General features: G+C 49.8%; 1 protein-coding gene across 15 annotated transcripts in view; it reads left to right on the forward strand.

The window, feature by feature from the left end:
- ST3GAL4 (ST3 beta-galactoside alpha-2,3-sialyltransferase 4) overlaps positions 1-18,608 on the forward strand; it is a 162,784-nt gene extending 144,176 nt beyond the window's left edge. For all 15 annotated transcript variants that reach the window (XM_054005259.1, XM_054005265.1, XM_054005256.1 and 12 more), the window contains 7 exons: positions 106-203; positions 4,331-4,391; positions 9,721-9,816; positions 12,485-12,674; positions 12,803-12,946; positions 16,138-16,281; positions 17,687-18,608. In XM_054005259.1, coding sequence (XP_053861234.1) covers positions 106-203; positions 4,331-4,391; positions 9,721-9,816; positions 12,485-12,674; positions 12,803-12,946; positions 16,138-16,281; positions 17,687-17,773 — 820 coding nt within the window. In that variant the 3' untranslated portion in view covers positions 17,774-18,608. The remainder of the gene's footprint in view (positions 1-105; positions 204-4,330; positions 4,392-9,720; positions 9,817-12,484; positions 12,675-12,802; positions 12,947-16,137; positions 16,282-17,686) is intronic.
- Positions 18,609-19,006: the final 398 nt, after the last annotated feature.

Genomic DNA, 19,006 nt, shown 5'->3' on the forward strand with positions numbered 1-19,006 from the left:
GGGTGAGGGAAAGGGCACAGAATAGACGGTGAAGTCAGCTGAAGATGCCAGTTCAGTTCAGGTTTGCACGTCCCTCTGGCTAATCGGGCTCTGTGTTCCTTGCAGTTACACACGGGATCATCCAATGTTTTTACACCTAAATGATTACTTTTGGGTGAAGAACCGATCGCCGTATGAGCTGCCATATGGGACTAAAGGAAGCGGTAAGCAAACCTGCTTTCTCTGCTCTGCAACACCAATCCCTGGGGTTTGGTTAATTGCAGCATGGCACACAATAAAGGAAATATATTCTCCTTTGCACCTGCTTTTTCTGCATCTCCTGCCGCCTCCTATTTCTTACTTGCAATCTAACCAATGTGGCTTGATCTGCTCTCTCCCGTGGCCTCTTGGCTCTGCCCTGGACTTGCTTATTGTTTGCATTGCCCTTCCATGGGCATGTTGTGAATAACTTCTCGTCAGCTGATCCCTGTTTTCGGTTAGGGAATTACCCACAAACAGATGAATTCTTACAAAGGTGTTTGTGGTTGCTTGACCAGGTTGTGAGAAAAACTTTCAGCCAGTCGGGCGTTCGCAAACAGTTAGCAACAACTTGTTGCCCATGATGCGTGATTGGTTGTCAGAGTCGCATGATACTGTTTCTGATCCCTAACTGGATGACTGAGTCTCTTTTTAAAAAGGAGAATAAAGACTATTTTATCTAGATTAAAAACAGTAAAAAGATGCCTATCCCAAGCTGTAGGAGCCGTAACATCGTTCATAACACAGCAAAGTCTGGCAACGCTGAAGTAATAGTGATTGCTTTTGGTTGCGTATACCCAACTGGTTCCTGTGTGCAGTGTGTCCCTCTCTGTGCCCAAGCCACAGCAGATGTGGGTCTCTTTTATCCCCTAGCTCCTGCTGCTGAAAGATGGCAGCAGTCCTCTCCCTCCCCCTCCTCCTGGCTTTTGACAGCTGGTGAGCTCTCCTCTGGCAGGGACAGATAGGATCATAGAAACATGGGGCTGGAAGGGACCTCGAGAGGTCATCAAGTCCAGCCCCTGTGTTGTGGCAGAACCAAGTAAAGCTACACCATCCCTGACAGGGGTTTGTCGAACCTGGTTTTAAAAACCTTCAATGATGGGGATTCCACAACCTTCTTTGGGTGTCTATCCCAGAGCCTAACTGGCCTTAGAGTTAGAAAGATTTTCCTATTATCTAACCTAAATCTGCCTTGCGGCAGATTAAGCCCATTACTACTTTTTCCATGTCCACTGAAGGTAGGACAACAATTGATCACCGTCCTCTTTGTAACAGCTGTTAACATGGTCGAACTCTGTTATCAGGTCCCCTCTCAGTCGTCTTTTCTCAAGACCAAACATGCCCAGATTTTTAGCTTTTCCTCGTTGGTCAGGTTTTCTAATCCTTTAATCATACTTTTTGTTCTCCTCTGGACTCTCTCCAGTTTGTTCACTTCACTCCTATTGAAGCTGAGGCTGAGGCCTCACCAGTGCCGACTAGAGTGAGACAGTTACCTTCCGTGTCTTACGTACAACACTTCTGTTAACACACCCCAGAATGTTGTTAGCCTTTTTTTTGCAACTGCATCACATTGTTGACTCATATTCAATTTGTGATCCACTATAGCCCTTTTCAGCAGTATGATCACCTAGCCTGTTATTTCCCATGTTTGTAGTTGTGCATTTGATTTTTCCTTCCCAAGTGAAGTACTTTGCACTTGTCTGCACTGAATTTCATCCTGTTGAATTCAGACCAGTTCTCCAGTTTGTCAGGGTCGTTTTGAATTCTAATCCTGTTCTCCAAAGTGCTTGCAACCCCTCCCAGCTTGGTGTCATCTGCAAATTTTATAAGCATACTCTCTACTCCATTAGCCAAGTCATTAAAAGAATAATACCAGACCCAGGACTGACCCCTGCGGGACCCTGCTAGATACACCCTCCCAGTTGGACAGTGAACTATGGATAACAACTCTCTGAGTACCGTCTTGCAACCAGTTGTGCACCCACCTTACAGTAATTTCATCTAGACCACATTTCCCTAGTTTGCTTATGAGAATGTCATGTGGGACTGTGTCAAAAGCCTTACTAAAATCAAGATCTAACACATCTACTGCTTCCCCCATTCATTAGGCCAGAAACTCTTTCAAAGAAGGAAATCAAGTTGGTTTGGCATGATTTGTTCTTGACAGATCCATGCTGGCTATTCCCTATTATCCTCTTATCCTCTAGGTGCTTACAAATTGATTGTTTAATCATTTGTTCCAGTATTTTTCAGATATTGAAGTTAGTCTGTCCGGTCTGTGATTCCCCATGTTCTCCTGGTTCCCCTTTTTAAAAATAGGAACTATGTTTATTCTTCTCCAGCCTTCTGGGACTCGCCCATCCTCCATGGATTCTTGAAGATAATTACTAATGGTTCCAAGATTGCTTCAGCTCATTCCTTAAGTACTTAGGACGAATTTCATCAGGCCCTGCTGACTTGGATACATCTAACTTATCGAAATAGTCCTTAACCTGTTCTTTCCCTATTTTGGCTTGCATTCCTTCCCTCTTGTGAATATAAATTGTTTTGAGTGTCTAGTCACTATTAACCTTTTTAGTGAAGACTGAAGCAAAATGGGCATTCAACACCTCCGCCTTCTTCATGTCATCAGTTATTAGCTCTCCTTCCCTGCCAAGTAGAGGACCTATGCTTGCCGCTGTCTTTCTTTTGCTCCTAATGTCTTTTAAGAACATCTTTAATTTAATTAATTAAATTTTGGAGATATCCTATCTCCTAGAACTGGAAGGGATCTTGAAAGGTCATCGAGTCCAGCCCCCTGCCTTCACTAGCAGGACCAAGTACTGATTTTGCCCCAGATCCCTAGGTGGCCCCCTCAAGGATTGAACTCACAACCCTGGGTTTAGCAGGCCAATGCTCAAACCACTGAGCTATCCCTCCCCCCCGATCTTCTTATTGCCTTTCATGTCCCTGGCTAGGTAATACTCATTTTGTGCCTTAGCCTTTCTGATTTTGTCCCTACATGCCTGTGCTGTTCTTTTGCACTTTTCCTTAGCAATTCGGCCATGTTTCCTCTTTTTGTAGGATTCTTTTCTGATTTTCAGGTCATCAAAGGGCTCCTGATGGAGCCATATTGGTCTCTCCCCATTATAGTTTGCAGTTGTGCATTCAATATTGTCCCCTTGAGAACCTGTCAGCTCTCCTGAACATCTACCCAAGTCCTCAGTCCTGGAAGGAGCAGTTCACTTCAGGGGTGTGGATGGCAGGGAGGGGTCCAATGGTGGAGATGCGTGAGACTTCATGTTCACTGGCAGATAGTGGCCGGTTGCTCCCAGCTCCTCCTTGCCCGCCCGCCCCATGGGTGTTGACGTGTGTGGTGAACCCCATTGCAGCTGGGAGGTGTATAGGTGCTGGGGGAAGCTCTGGGCAGTGCTATGTGTTAATAGTGGGTAGGAGATCTGCTGGTGCAGATGCAGGCTCCTCTGGAGAGCGTGAGAGTCGTCTGTTGTTACTGTCATTATTTATTTGTAGCACTTAGGAGCCCCAGTCACAGCCTAACACCCCGTTCTGCCGGGTACTGTGCAAACTGCCCCAAAACACGCACAATCTAAGTCTAAGTCAAGAAACAACAGATGGATGCAGACAGACAAGGGTGCCCAAGGAAGCAGGGCTCTGCACCGAGTGCATTTGGGAGCAGCCCTGGGGCTGGGGAGTGCTGACGCAGAGAGGACAGGTTAACAGGACAGCTGCTGAGGAAGGCTCTACCCAGTCTTGCTCAGTGCTCCTGCTTCGAGGCACCTAAGTGCATGTTGTTTATTCCAACCGTTGCCTGATCAATAAGTACGTGGCCGCCTCTGTCTCCCCCGCCAGCCCCAGGGCTTGTTAAGTTACTACACGCTTTCCTTCCTGCTACACGGCTCATTCTCTGTCTCGCGTGGCTGCCGCAGCCTCTAGGAGGACGCTCCGGCATGGATGTGCTGTAGGGTCCGTCCACTGGGAAAGACCTGGTCAGAGCTCAGAGCATCTTTGCTACTTGCACTGACCCCTCTCTCTACCTGATCTCCCCAGCCCGGCCAGTCAGCACATGGCAGAGGGGCCTGGGTTTGGAAGGTGGCCAGGCCCAATTGCCTTTGGCCAGAGGGAGGATGGGGGTGGAGCCTTTGATGGTGGGAAAGGGGATGATCCCAGGGAAACAGCCCTTCAAGAGAAGAATTCCCTCTCTGGTTTCCATGTGGTGCTTGGGGGTAGCCTGGGGTCTTGTGCCTGACATGGGGATCTCATGGCTTCTGGGGAGGACTGACCTCACTAACTGCCCCCTTGCATTCCTTTGCAGAAGACATTCTCCTCCGGGTGTTAGCGATCACCAGCTACTCGGTGCCCGAAAGCATCCAAAGGTAATTTCAGTGCATCTAACGTTTCCTCCCAGCACATCTGATTGCACGTGCTGCCATTGTCAGGTGAATGATCGTCACAGAGCTGTGGAAGGGGCTGGACTGAGAGCTCTGGAGACTCAAGTCCATCTATCCACCAGTCAGGCGCAGGGCTAGCTCCCCTCTGCCCCCGTGTGTTGTGTAATACCAGTCTGCCCTTGTGATGGGTTCAGGCCCCACAGCCCATCCGGCCCTTGGCTTCTCTGCTGGGCCAGTTAGAGCCATCTGTGCGGCGTGGGATTTGGCAAGGGCCTTGAGTTTTCAGAGTCACTTCACGTAGGTCACTGGGGTTCAGGTGGCATTTGGAGCCATTCAGTCACTGCCAGCCTGTACCCATGCTGGATGAGAAGATCCCTAGCAAAGGTTTTAATGAACCAAAAATTGGGTTTAAACCCAGCAGAGCCCCCTCTCCGAGTGAACACAGGAAGCTCTTGGCCTGAATGCCAAGGAGGCTGAAGTCCATTTATATTGGCCTATGGGTGTCTCGTTCTGCTTCTTGGTCCCCTCGTGGATGTTGATAAATCATCTGACCAGGCTCTGGATCAAAAGGAAGAGATAATGGAGTCTTCTTCCCCCATCAGCTGGGGTTGGGTTGTCATGCAAACATCCACCAACTGTGTCTGTCTGAGGCAGCACGAAGGTCCACATGTTTACCATCTTCTTGGGTACAACCCATCTCTTCCTCCTCTTTCCTACCACCCTCTCTCCCCCTGCCATCGTCATCAGGTTCTTTTCATTCATCCTAAATTGACCGCCAGTCCCCAACCCTCTGGAGGACAGTTCAGGTGTTGGCTGCCCGAAAATCCAGCAGCCAGGTGGGTGAACTCCTACCCTAGGACTGAGATGTCCTCCCATCCGTAGTTCCTGGTGGAGAAGCATACAAGTCGCTCTCACCTCTCCTTAGAACCGACATCTACTACTGCCCTTCGGGAACTTGCCAAAAGGAAGAAACTGCTTGCACAGATTTAGTCCCCTTGCACCAGAGACTCAGCGTATCAGTCGGTGTCCCTGACATACACCGCAGTGAGAGGGCATCTCCCCGCTTGAACTAAGCACATGCCCCCTGTCTCCCCACCGTCTTGCCGTAGATCTGGTGGACCGCCAGCACATGGCACGGGTGTTGCCACTGCCCGATGCCGGGCTTCATTTAACCCTTGGAGGGGGTTTTGAAGTCGGAGTTTTCCATCTCCTACATAGGCTGCCCTGCTCACCTGAAGAGCTGCCCTTGCCCTGAGCTGCGCCCTTTCACAACCACCTCTGGCACGTGAATGCACGTGCTGGGGTGTTTGACTGTCAGAGACCCTGGCCTTCTGTGTGTGTTGGGAGCGCATCGCCAAACCCCACCAGTGACCTCTTGATCGCTATCATCCCCGAACTGCCCCATTCTCCTTCCCTTGGTGTGTATGTGGGGCTTTGTCCAGATGTCTCCCCCATCTGTAGCCCTGCCCCATCTCTCCTCCCCTCCCTGGCATTGTCCTGCAGCCACCCACTCTCCTGCTTCTTCCTCTCCCCCCTTGTAAACTGTGAGATGAGAGAGAGGGAGGGGTGGACAGAGTCTGTTTCTCCATGTGGCTCAGCCCCCCTGCCTTGCCAGTCCGTGGGTCTCTGCTGATGCCCCTCAGTCCTGCCCTGCAGCCCCCTGCTGTTCCAGTCCTTGGGCCCCTTGTGAACCGAGGTGGCCAAACTGCATGCCAGGCTGATGGGCAGATTTCTGATGTGCCCAAGGGATTTGGTTGGATGAGCCACCCCTCCCTCCCTCCCCCCCCCCCCCGCCCCCAGTGTGCTGCCTTCCTGCAGCCAGTGGCAGGATTGGATTTCCCAGCCCCTGGCAGACTTGCAGTCTGTAACCCAGCCCCGTGTTGACAGACGTGCTCCAGGACATGATGTCATGGTGCTGCAGCCCCAGTCAGCGGCCTGGCTGTTTGTTTGCACTAAAATGGAGTAAATTGCTGGACTTTCTCTGGGGACATACGGCAAAACGAGCCGTTGATTTTTGGCAGGCCGGTAACGAGTTGCAGTGTCCGTTTGCTGTGCCCGTGATTCTGTCTGACAGCCGAGCACTGGCTCTCTCTCGTTCTGGTCTGTCTGCTTGTCTGAGCTAGTCAAGCACGGACCATGTGAGGCGTGGGTCAGAAATACAGGGCGAGCGACCCCCCCCTTCCTACAACCACAGCAGATTTGGGGTACCGTTGTAGCAGAGCAAAGAAACAGGATTCACTGACCCAGCCCACCTAGAATCAGGAACGAGAACCAGATCTCAGGAGGCCCAACAAAACTCCCGTGCAGGGCTGCACAGTGTAACCAGACCCTTCCTCGTGTGGCTGTCATCTCCAGTAGCTGGACTGTACGGGCATAGGCTGCTGTCGCTAGGACAGAAGGAAAAACCAAACCTGGGGTCAAGCCAGGGCTTATGGAACATGCTGCAGAGGCCGTCGCTGGGCTAGTTAAAGGCCTGTCCCTGATGCAATAAAACACTAACGCCTAGCTCGTCTCTTCCGTAGATCTCCATGAGCTCCACAAAGGAGGTCAGTATCATTAGCATCATTGTGCAGACAGGGAAACTGAGGCATAGAGCGACATGACTTGCCCAAGGTCACCCAGCAGCTGAGTTGGGAATAGAACCAAGGATCCCTGCGACCCAGTGGGGTGTTGGAGTTGCTAGGTCACACTGCCGGCTTCAGAGCAGCAGCAGCCACCTCCCTGTCACACCCTGGCAAGCTGGAGCATGAGGCTGTTCACACAATACAGGGCTGTTGGTGGTTTGCTAGGGGAGGTGCAGTGTGCTGACAGGCTCAGCCCCTGTGTTTGCCTGTCTTTCAGTGCGCTATCTATAGGCTCTGGGCTGAAATCCGGCCTCTTGGCGTTTGCCTCTAGCAGCTCTCCAGGAAGCTGGAGGCAGCAGTGGAAGGGGAGAGACTGGCCCGGACAAAGCTACTGCCACGGAGTCCTCTCTCTGAAGTGGCTTGAACTGGTGGAAGAATTGGGTTGACTGGGTGAAGCAGCTTCCAGTTGCCTAGAGATCTTTCTGACCGTGGTCCAATTGCAGGGCTGGTTTATCACATGGATGCTCCATTCCACCGCAGCTTCTGGCACCAGCAGGTGTCTCTTCTTCATCAGGCAGCTGGGCACCTTATTTTCACCTGCCATAACTGTCGCAGTGGTGCCCGAGGCCTGTGGAAGGATGCTGCCTCTGCACTTCTGTAGTATCACCCATCTGACAGGCTCGAGACCTTCTTTGGACCTCACAACTGTGCTGCTGGGGTGGCATCCCCAGCTCACACATGAGAAAACTAGGGCACAGAGAGATGGAGACTTACCCAGGATCACACACAGAGTCTGTGTCACAGTAGGGAACAGAATCCAGAGCTCCTGAATCCCAGCCCAGTGCCTTTGCTGCTGAACAATATGTAATCCATGCTGAGAGTGTAGTTCACCTAAGAGGATAAGAGTCTACTTCTGTGCCAATTTAGAGGAGTTACTCCTGTAGCTCAAGCGGTAAGGGCTCTTGCTTTTAGTGATGAAGGTCTCAAATTCAATCCCTGCCGTCCACTGAGCAGGGGGCTTATTATATGCACCTGCCACCTTATTTGGGTGTTAACATGTTTTGTTTGCAGTCTAATGTGCTGATAAAGGGTATCTCTTGTCTCTGGGTCGCCAGCTGGAATCTAGGTGTGTTGGTAGTGACTGGGGCCCCATTGCTATTCAGGGGTCTGTGTGAAATGAGTAATAGGATGAAATTTAATAGTGAAAAGTGCAAGGTCATGCATTTAGGGATTAATAACAAGAATTTTGGTTATAAATTGGGGACACATCAGTTGGAAGTAATAGAGGAGGAGAAGGACCTCGGAGTATTGGTTGATCACAGGATGACTATGAGCCGCCAATGTGATATGGCGGTTAAAAAAGCTAATGTGGTCTTCGGATGCATCAGGTGAGGTATTTCCAGTAAAGATAAGGAAGTGTTAGTACCGTTATACAAGGCACTGGTGAGACCTCATCTGGAATACTGTGTGCAGTTCTGGTCTCCCATGTTTAAGAAGGATGAATTCAAACTGGAACAGGTACAGAGAAGGACTACTAGGATGATCCGAGGAATGGAAAACCTGTCTTAGGAAAGGAGACTCAAAGAGCTTGGATTGTTTAGCCTAACCAAAAGAAGGCTGAAGGGAGATATGATTGTTCTTTATAGATATATCAGAGGGATAAATATAAGGGAGGGAGAGGAATTATTTAAGCTTAGTACCAATGTGGACACAAGAACAAATGGATATAAACTGGACACTAGGAAGTTTAGACTTGAAATTAGATGAAGGTTTCTAACCATCAGAGGAGTAAAGTTCTGGAATAGCCTTCCCAGGGGAGTAGTGGGGGCAAAAGACATATCTGGCTTCAAGACTAAGCTTGATAAGTTTATGGAGAGGATGATATGATGGGATAGCCTAATTTTGGCAATTAATTGATCTTTGCTTATTAGCAGGTAAATTTGCCCAATGGTCTGAGATGGGATGTTAGATGGGGTGGGATCTGAGTTACTACAGAGAATTCTTTCCTGGGTGCTGGCTGGTGAGTCTTGCCCACATGCTCAGGGTTTAGCTGGTCGCCATATTTGGGGTCGGGAAGGAATTTTCCTCCAGGGCAGACTGGCAGAAGCCCTGAAGTTTTTTCACCTTCCTCTGCAGCGTGGGGCATGGGTCACTTGCTGGAGGATTCTCTGCACCTTGAGGTCTTTAAACCACAATTTGAGGACTTCAATAACTCAGACATAGGTCAGGGGTTTGTTACAGGAGTGCGTGGGTGAGATTCTGTGGCCTGCGTTGTGCAGGAGGTCAGACTAGATGATCATAATGGTCCCTTCTGACCTTAAAGTCTATGAGCCTATAAATGGGTTTGAGATTTCAGTTTGGTTCCTAGTGAGTGGGAGGGGGCAAATGTCTACATCAGAGAGATGGCCCTACTGACTAGGCCAAGGGAAAGCAGCAATGGGAATTCACACCTGCATTTCCTCTGGAATCCACTGGTAAAAATGCAGTGCTTTCAGATTCATAGATCTCAAAGCAGAAGGGTCCATTACCATCTTGTCTGATCTCCTGCATCGCAAAGCCATTATGTGCAAAACTTCACCCCCTGGGGCAGCAGGAAGCTCAACCCTAGAGGGCGCCAAGGAGTCGAGGCTGTTTTTGTTGCTTCTAAAAATGTGTAAAGAACTAAATTGTTCAATGTAAAGGGGGGAGAGAATCCCCCGGAGGTGAAAAGGATGGTGAGAGCGTTTGGTTGAGATTTTTTTCTTTTGCAGCATGAAGTGCCGAAGATGTGCAGTGGTGGGGAACGGACACCGGCTCCGAAACAGCTCCATGGGGGAAGCAATCAACAAATACGACGTGGTGATCAGGTAAGGCACTATGGAGATTCAGTACAGTGAGGGTTGGTCTTCCTCCCCCTAAGGACCCATCACATCAGTTTGGACACAGCGGAGAATGTTCACAGATACCTGGGGACCGGCTGAGATAAACACTGGGATCCATGCTACGTTAATGGGATGGAGGAAAACGGAATGCATTCTTTTTGTGTTGAGGCATGTGAGCCTCGTATCGTTCCCTTTTCCTTTGACTTAGCTTTGGCGTGCATGAAAGGAGGCAGAGCCACAGAGCAGGGCTAGCACGGACGAGCGCTGGCCAAGACAGAATTGCTGGTGAACAGGAAATCCTGAACAGAAACATGGAAATGTGGCCCGGGAGTCTGAGAGCTCTGGGGTCCCTGGCCCTGGGGCTACCCTTTGCCTAGCCTGGAAATCCGGGGTCCCCGGGAAGCTCATATGGGGAAGCCTGTTCCAGGACCTCCAGGCTATCAGCTTGATGGCAGTGACACTGAGAGACCCCAGGATTTCCAGACTCCAGGCTGTGAATCTAGGAGCCAAGCTCGAGTGAGAGTCAGGGCTTGCAAGAGTGTCAGGTTCTTGGCACCACACAGAGAGCTTGGAAGTCCAGAGAGCCCGCATGGTCCTGGCTCCATGACAGGCATCCCGGAAGCCCTGACATAGCAGGGCTGCCTTTGAGACTCTCGGGTCCCTGAGGCAGCCCACGTAGTGGGGATGCTTTGGGCTTTCCTGGAGCTGGAATTGCCAGCACCAGCGAGAAGCAGGTGCTCAGACTCCTTAGGCCAGTTCCTCAGCTCTGATTTGAACGGAAATGCAGAGATTTACACAAGGGATGTGGGAGATCCAGGTTAGTCCTACCAGGAGATTCTAGTCTATTCAGGCACTCTCGTCACTGTAGTACGTGAGCACCTTGCAGCAGGGTGGGTTTGATTTAAATCACTAGTCAGGAAGACTCAATTTAATCATGGTTTTCTACATAAAAGTGCATTCTTGTTGGTTGTTATAACCCAGTGGTTCTCAAACGTTTGTACTGGTGACCCCTTTCACGTAGCAAGCCTCTGAGTGCGACCCCCCCCTTATAAATTAAAAACACTTTTTTTATATATTTAACACCATTATAAATGCTGGAGGTGAAATGGGGTTTGGGGTGGAGACTGACAGCTCTTGACCCCCCCATGTAATACCCTCACGACCCCCTGAGGGTTCCTGACCCCCAGTTTGAGAACCCCTGTTATAATCCTAATACATATTCTTCACAACTCAGAGTTAGATATAGGTTTCATTTTTAGAAGGGACACACTATACATTTTTAGACAGGGATTTATTTTGAAAACTTTTCAGATTAGTTTTACAGCTATATCAGAAAATGAATGATTGTTTGGTTATTTCATTTACCAATGATAATTGAAGCAGATATTTATGAAGTCATTGGGAGGTGAACTATCTCCAATTCAACAGGTTAATCATTAATATTTGGAGGATTTTCTTGCCAGGCTGTATTAGGAGGAGAACATCACCAGACAGACACTTAAAATTGTTTGTTTTAACTAAAACAACAACGTTAAGTATTCTGGATTTTTTTTCTTCAACAACAAACACACAATATTTTAACAAAAAAGCGCATGTCCCTCGCTTCTCACATTTATCTCCAGATTTCTTCTCCTTGTCCAGATCTATTCCACCCCCAACAATCTTCTATTCATTGAACTTTGCACTTTTAGAGAGAGGTAAGGGATTGACTCTGTGTACACAAATTTGCAGAGGGACAATAGAGTTGAGGTCTGTTATTTCTCACCTCTAAATATTATTTATTTAAAAACATTTTTGCTGTTAACTAGCATGTTACCTCTGGAGACACAAATCCACAGTTTGAGAACTACAAAACTAAGCATCTCTGATAGTGCTCAGTCTAGAAGATACCGAGTCCCATTGGGTAGATAGAAAAATTAACACAAATAATCTATACAGAAGCCTGTGGAACCCCATAAAATTGGATCCCTAATCCATGAACTATTGGAACTCATTTATAAAATTTTTCTTAAACATTACATGAATATATTGTCTCATACTATAGAATTAGAATTTATAATCCCTATTCCATGATTAGATATCTTTGAGCTATAATGTATCTTAATTAAAACTATCTTTAGATAGGTTTTTTCCTCAAAAAGCATTTTATCAAAAAATTCTGATTTAAATAAAAAAAATCAGATTTTTTTTTAAATCCTTGATTTTTATCCACCCTGCCTTGCAGTTATGCATTAAGCCACGTGACTAACATTTGTCCTGTGTTTGCTCTCTCATCCTGTCCCAGGGAGAGGTGTGTGTGTGTGTGTGTGTGTGTGCAGGGGAGGGGTTTGGTTTGGATGGTTTTGTGGAAACGTACACTCACGTTGCTCGGGGTTTGTTAGAGAAGGCGGGTCAAAGCAATGCGCCTGGCACCCAGAGTGGGAGGTGGCGCTGGGATGGGCCTTACTTCCCGGGGGAGTTCATTCCCGAAGGATCCTGTCCCCACATCCCCTAACCTAACATCTATCACGTCAAAGTGTGGCGAGCAGGTGGCTCAAATCCCTGAAAGGGTCTCCGCTGGGGAGGGGAAGTGAGATGCTAATGGGACAGGTCATGGGGAAAATGGAACCCGTATGAAATAGCCCCTGCCTCATCTTGCGCTCCCTCCCCTCAGGTTGAACAACGCGCCAGTTCATGGGTACGAGGCAGATGTGGGCTCCAAAACCACCATGCGCCTGTTTTACCCAGAGTCCGCGCACTTCGACCCCAGACGGGAAAACAACCCGGATACTCTGCTGGTGCTGGTGCCATTTAAACCCATGGATTTCCAATGGCTGGAGATGATCCTCAATGACAAGAAGCGAGTAAGTGTCGTGGGGGCCTGCGGCTGGCCTCTCCTCTGCCTTGTTTTGCTCTCGCTGCTGGATGCAAGCCTGGTGTAGGCCTAGTGGGGAAAGAACAGCCCCTGACTTTTCCTGTTGTCCTTTTCCAGGTTCGCAAGGGATTCTGGAAGCAGCCTCCTTTAATCTGGGATGCCAATCCTGAGCAAGTGCGAATTCTGAACCCTTACTTTATGGAAATTACTGCTGCTAAATTGCTTAATCTTTCCATGAAGCAACCGCGGAAGATTAAACAGGTAAGGGAGCCGGTGTGCTGGGGGCAGAGAGAGCGAGACAGACTCCTGGTGCCCCGGATCTAAATCACAGGGTAGTCCCAACTGGAACTCGCTAAGGGGGCATGGTGCCATTCAGCTGCACTGCCCCCACCCTTTTCCCCTTCGTGCCCCATCGACTTATTGAGTAGCCCAGGGCTGGTTCAACACGATTTGGAAAATTACTGCCCTTTTCCAAGCAGGAGGAGATCAAGGTGAAGGCCACTTGGGTGATTCTTACGGTGCTTTGTAGATAAAATGCTAGGCGATCCATCTGTACAGGGCCTCCCGGGTGTGGGGAGATACTGGCCACCCGCTCACCTCTGTTTCCTTGCATCCTTGAGATTATATTCATACTGCTTTGCTGGGGGGGAAAGTTGGCCACTGTTGGGAAGTGATTGTGGCTCGAGTCTAAACCAGAGAAGCTGCTCTTCTGGAGGGAGAAGCTAGCAAGCGCCTTCTGCTCAAGGATGAAGATCTTTCTGCACTGAATCCTTCTATTGTTTGTTTGGCCAGTGCAGTCAAATTATAAGTGTGTGTGTGTGTGTGCGTGTGTGCGCGCGCCGCACACAAAGCTGGTTTTGAGTTATCCGATTTCTTTTATTGTTTTAAAGCTTAAAGGTATTCGTGGATGGCCTTTTTTTGTGTGCATCTATAATGCAAGAAATAGCTGAATAGATTTTCCTTGTTATCCATCACTTGTGAGAAATCAGACAAACCCATAATGTTTGGCAGAAGTTACGAAGGTCTGCGGAGTTCAGAGTGGAATTCTCTTCTCATCTTTTTCTGTAGTGGCGCTGTAACACCATAGCATTTTGCATCTTCAAAACACTTTGGAATGGTTGACTAGCGAATGCCCCCACAGACCTGCAAGAGATGTGGTGGGGTCCTCGTTTATAGCTCGAGAAACTGAGGTGCAGAGGTTTAAATGTCCCAGAGCCAGTCACTGTTATAGCTTCATAGATTGTAAGGCTAGAAGAGTCCACTATGATCATCCAGTCTGACTCCTGCATAGGCCAGGCCAGAGAACTGCCCTAAATTCATTCCTGTTTGAACTACAGCAGATTTTCTAGAAAAACATCCAATCTTGATTTAAAAATTTACCATGATGGAGACTCCACCACAGTTGTTCCAATGCTTAATTACCTTTAGTGTTAAAAACCTCTGCCTTATTTCTAGCCTTCATTTGTCTAACTTCAACTTCCAGCCACTGGAGACCTTTGGCTGCTAGAGTGGACAGCCTGCTATTATCAAATTTCTATTTCCCATGTAAGTAGTTACAGACCAGGCTTGAGTCACCTTTTCACCTTATCTTTGAGAAATGAAATCGTTTGAGCTGCTTGGCTCTATCACTATAAGGCAGGTTTTCTAATCCTTTAATCCTTCTCGTGGCTCTTCTCTGACTCCTCTCCAATTTATCAGCATCCTTCTTGAACGGTGGGCACCAGAACTGGACCCAGTATTCCAGTAGCAGTCGCACCAGTGCCAAACAAAGAGGTAATAGAACCCCTCCTATTCAATATTCGCCTGTTTATATATCCAAAGATCGCATGAGGCCTTTGGGCCACAGCATCACATGGGGAGCTCGTGTTCAGTGATTATTCCCCACAGCCCCCAGGTCCTTTTTGAAATAGCTGCTTCCCAGGAGCAAATCTTTGGCATACACTGACCTCGTGTTGATGTTGCCAAATTCTATGGATGGAACAGCATATAACTGAGGAATGAGTAAAACTCTGCAGAGCCACAGTGACTCTCTAAATCTAGTGATGTGAGGGATCAGAGCGAGCAGATGTCCAAATGGAACAGCGTCATTCGGGGATGGGGGGCTGCCACGTCCAGAGAGGAATATCTTCCTCTCCCTGGAAGGGAATAGAAGTTGGCTGAAGAGGCAATAAGTTGTTCTTCTGTTCTCTGGTCTCTTTCTATCAAGGCTCACATCCTCCCAGCCATGTCAAGCAGAGAGAAATGTCCCAAGCATGGAAATCTTATAGGTCAGGGTAGAAGTAACTTAGTAAAAGATCTGCAAAGAGAGATTCCCAGACCAGCTTGGCTAGGGGGAAGATAATTTCCAGCTGAGACCAGCTCAGCATGGCTTGTACCAGCTTAGCCAGGTGGAAGCTCCTTCCAGAGCAGCTGGCTGTTTGAAGGAAGGTGTGCACTTGGCTATAGTGTTGCCACGTCCAGAGAAACTGTTTGTATGACTTTCTCCTTGTTCCCATAAATAGATTTTCATGCAGGAGTCTCCATTGTCCTCAACGTTCTGTCCAGCAACTTTGGGAGGGGAGGGTATAATGTCCCAAAGATCACTCCTCCAGGTTCCTTACTGGGATTTTGGATCAACCAAAGAAGAGAATTTGCCCCAGATTCACGCTGAGCCCAGTGCATGCTGGGACAGGAGTTTAAGCAGTGCTCATAGAATCATAGAATATCAGGGTTGGAAGGGACCTCAGGAGGTCATCTAGTCCAACCCCCTGCTCAAAGCAGGACCAATCCCCAGAAAGATTTTTACCCCAGTTCCCTAAATGGCCCCCTCAAGGATTGAATTCACAACCCTGGGTTTAGCAGGCCAATGCTCAAACCAATGAGCTATCCGCTTTCCCCCCCCACCCCCCCATGTTTGGATACTCATGCATTGCAGTCATGGGCAATAAAGCTTTCCTTAAACTATCCATTCTCAGTGCCTTGATCTATGGCAGATCCTAATGACCTGGGACACAGTCATAGGGGCTCTCCCCATCTGGAGATTTTTCAAGGAGCAACTTGGAAAGTCCATGTGTGTCTTGGAGTTCATGACCCAGTATTCCCCCTCTTGTCTAGTCCAGATGTTTTATACCCCATAAGGCAGGTGGTGATATATGCAGGACAAAACCGAGAGTCCCACTTCGTAATGGCGGCAGCCCTATAGCTAGCAGCTGCCCTTCCTAAGTGGGGAACCTTCATTCTAAGTCACGCGTATGTGACGAACTGCGTCCATGTATCACAAGGCACCATGGTCATTGGTCAGCCTGGACCCAGTGTTCACTCTGGGCTCTAATGATCACGCATACCAAGCCTCTGTGTTATACACAGGACCTGTCCCCAAAGAGAGAAGGGGGGAGAAAACCACTCTGAACTGAACCCAGCATGTATGGTTGTTTTTTTAATCACCCTGAGCCCTTTCATGTCTCTCCCTCTAGAAACCAACGACGGGATTATTAGCCATCACGTTGGCATTGCACTTCTGTGACCTGGTACATATCGCAGGCTTTGGATACCCCGATTCTGCCAATAAGAAACAGACTATACATTACTACGAGCAAATCACACTAAAGTCAATGGCCGTAAGTGACCGTGCGCTCTTTCCCCTCTAGTAGTGATCACGCTTTGCTGTTACACAGCACCTTTCCTGTGCGAATCTCTGGGCTTTACAAACGTCACCAGTGGGAATTGTGTTATTAACGTATTAGCGGTAAGCTGTCTGGATTCGGTAGAACTAGGGGTTATACCGCCCCTCCATATGCTATGGCCACTACCCTTGGTCATACCCATGAATAGCGTTGATGCATTCCATCCACTAGAGAGCAGTGCTGCATATGACCGTGATGATCCATAAAAACTCTTCCATTCCCTTGGCATTTGGAGTATTCCCCAGAGTAAGTACAGGGGATACCTAGGAAATACTCTAAGTAGTAGCACTATCTGTATTATGGTAGTGTCTAGGAACAGCAAGCAAGGATCAGGGTCCCCATGTGTTAGGCCCTGTACAGACAGCAGAACGCTTAGCTTGCCATATACTTGGGACAAGGACCATCTTTTCATTCTGTCTGTACAGCACCTTGCACACCGGGATCTAGGTCCACAACTGGAGCTCTGAGGTGCTACTGCAATACAATTAATAAATACCTAATGAAGAGAGTCCCTCCTCAGAGAGATGGTGTCATCTAAAGCAGGGTTTCTCAAGCCATGGGTCGGGACCCAAAATTGGGTCACCAGAACGTTTCAAAGGGTCACGTGGCAGCTCCCGCGGCTCCTGTCCCATAGGGCTGGCTGGTCTCACCTCCCCGTTCCAGGCGTTGCAACCTCTGGGGTCCCAGCACCACTGAGGTTTGGCCCAGCCGTCATGATGATGGGAGCCCAGGGAGGCCAAATTTGAGGGAGTGGCACTGCAACCCCTTGAACCAGGTCACAACTCCACTCACACAAATTTGGTCCAGTCAGAGGGATGGGGCCAAACCAGAGCAGTGCTGTGACCCCACAGGTTGCAACGCTCAGAGCGGAGAGCCAAGCCCAGCCAGCCCCACAGCACAGGAGGTGCAGGAGCTGCCACTGTGAGGCGAGTGCTGGGCAGGACTCGACCAAAACCACCCCAGGGCCTCCACCCCCAGACTATTTACTGGGTCACGACAGGCCATAAACATTTACAAATGGGTCCTGAGCCCAAAAAGGTTGTGAACCACTGATCTAAAACACAAGTGCAGCATGAATCCAGGTTGAATCTCGGCGGTTGTAGGCATTAAATATTCAACTCTTAAAACAATGACAGTCCCCTTTTAAAGCTGCAGGCCACTCCCTCCCCCCCCCCCCCCCCCAGCATCACGAAGGGCGAACCGCGACAAGGCAGGGTGGGGAGGAGCTGGACTCACAGCCTTTCCCGTCTAGCTAGGCTTTTATCAGGGGGCTTGTTGCCATGGCATCTGGCCTAAAGAGCTCTCTTTTGTCTGTCTCTCTCTTTTGTCTGTCTCGCAGGCGTCGGAGCACAATGTCTCGCACGAGGCATTAGCAATAAAAAGGATGCTTGAATTAGGTGTCCTCAAGAACCTTACGCACTTCTGATGGGACATGGACTAGAATTTCCCTGCATTGCCTTGGCCTCCGCCTTGGCTGCCTGTCACCCAGCGCGTCCCAACATCCACCGGGCCGGAGATACCACTGCTGCGCCGCAGGGCCCCGAATGGGCTCCTTGCTTATGGTGGGGGCTGGCTGCTGGGGACAGCGCTGGTCCTGGAGAAGGTAGACAGAGGGTAGAGGGCTGCGGAGTCCCCCTCGGCCAGGCTAACGTGGCTTTCGGCCGCATCGTGTCAAGGCTCAGAAGCAGAGCATTTGAAATCCTTACAGTCGTGGGGTGGCTGGATCCCTTTGCGGCCAAGCCAACGCTGACTTGCCGGCCTTCAGGGCGGTGCAGAGGGTGCCCCCGTGGGATGGGCCCTCGTGGCTTGCTGGTGCACCCATCTCTTTGGTCTGCCCGGTCCGCGTAGGGGACTGGGGCTGTTTGCCGCACTGTTGAACTGAACCCTGGACAGCGGAAGAATAGTCAACTTCTCGCCAGATCCGTTTGCTTTCTGTCTGAATGAGGCAGCGGGGCTGGTTTGACACCCCCCTCATTCCCCCCTGCCGGGGGGGCTGGCTCTGGGGTGCAGCACATGGGAATGCTGCTGTAGGTGGAAGCTGTAATGGTGTCCTTTTTTTAAACATTTATGTCGTGGGGGGGAAGGGGTATCATGCTGATGGGGTTTTAGACCGACCCCTCTTCTCTCCCCCCCGCCCCCCAGTGCTGCTTCCCAGTGGGAATGGGGCAGGGAGGCAGAGTGGTGGGAGCGTTAAATTATTCTTCACTGACAGAGCACAGCTGCCTTCGTTTCTTCCCCCCCCCCCCCCCCCCCGCCAGCCCCACCCCTTCTGCCCGAGGCCTCCCCCTGCTCCCCTTCTCCACCAGAGCCCAAGCGTGCCCCCCCACCAACCGCAGCTGGAGGAGCCTCAGCCGAACCGCCCTGGCCCACCGGCTCGAGCTGAGCCCCCGCCGCCTTCGGGGAGAGGTGAAGCCCCGTCCATGGGGCAGAGCGTGGGCAGGGCCCTGGCTTGGGTTAGGGGAGGCTTAGCCTCCCCATGCCCATGATACCCACCGCTCATTGGGTACTACACAAGCTGCCGGACTGCACCCTGCTCCCGGCCAACGTGTCTTGGCCCTAAACATTCAGGGCTCAGATGGGAGGTGAGTCTCTATAGCCCGCCCTGCAAGCCGTCTCCTCTCTGCTGAGATTCCCAGCCGTCGGGCTCTGGGCACACCAC

Source organism: Malaclemys terrapin, chromosome 15 (genome assembly GCF_027887155.1).
Source record: "Malaclemys terrapin pileata isolate rMalTer1 chromosome 15, rMalTer1.hap1, whole genome shotgun sequence".
In the NCBI taxonomy this organism is placed as follows: Eukaryota; Metazoa; Chordata; order Testudines; family Emydidae; genus Malaclemys; species Malaclemys terrapin.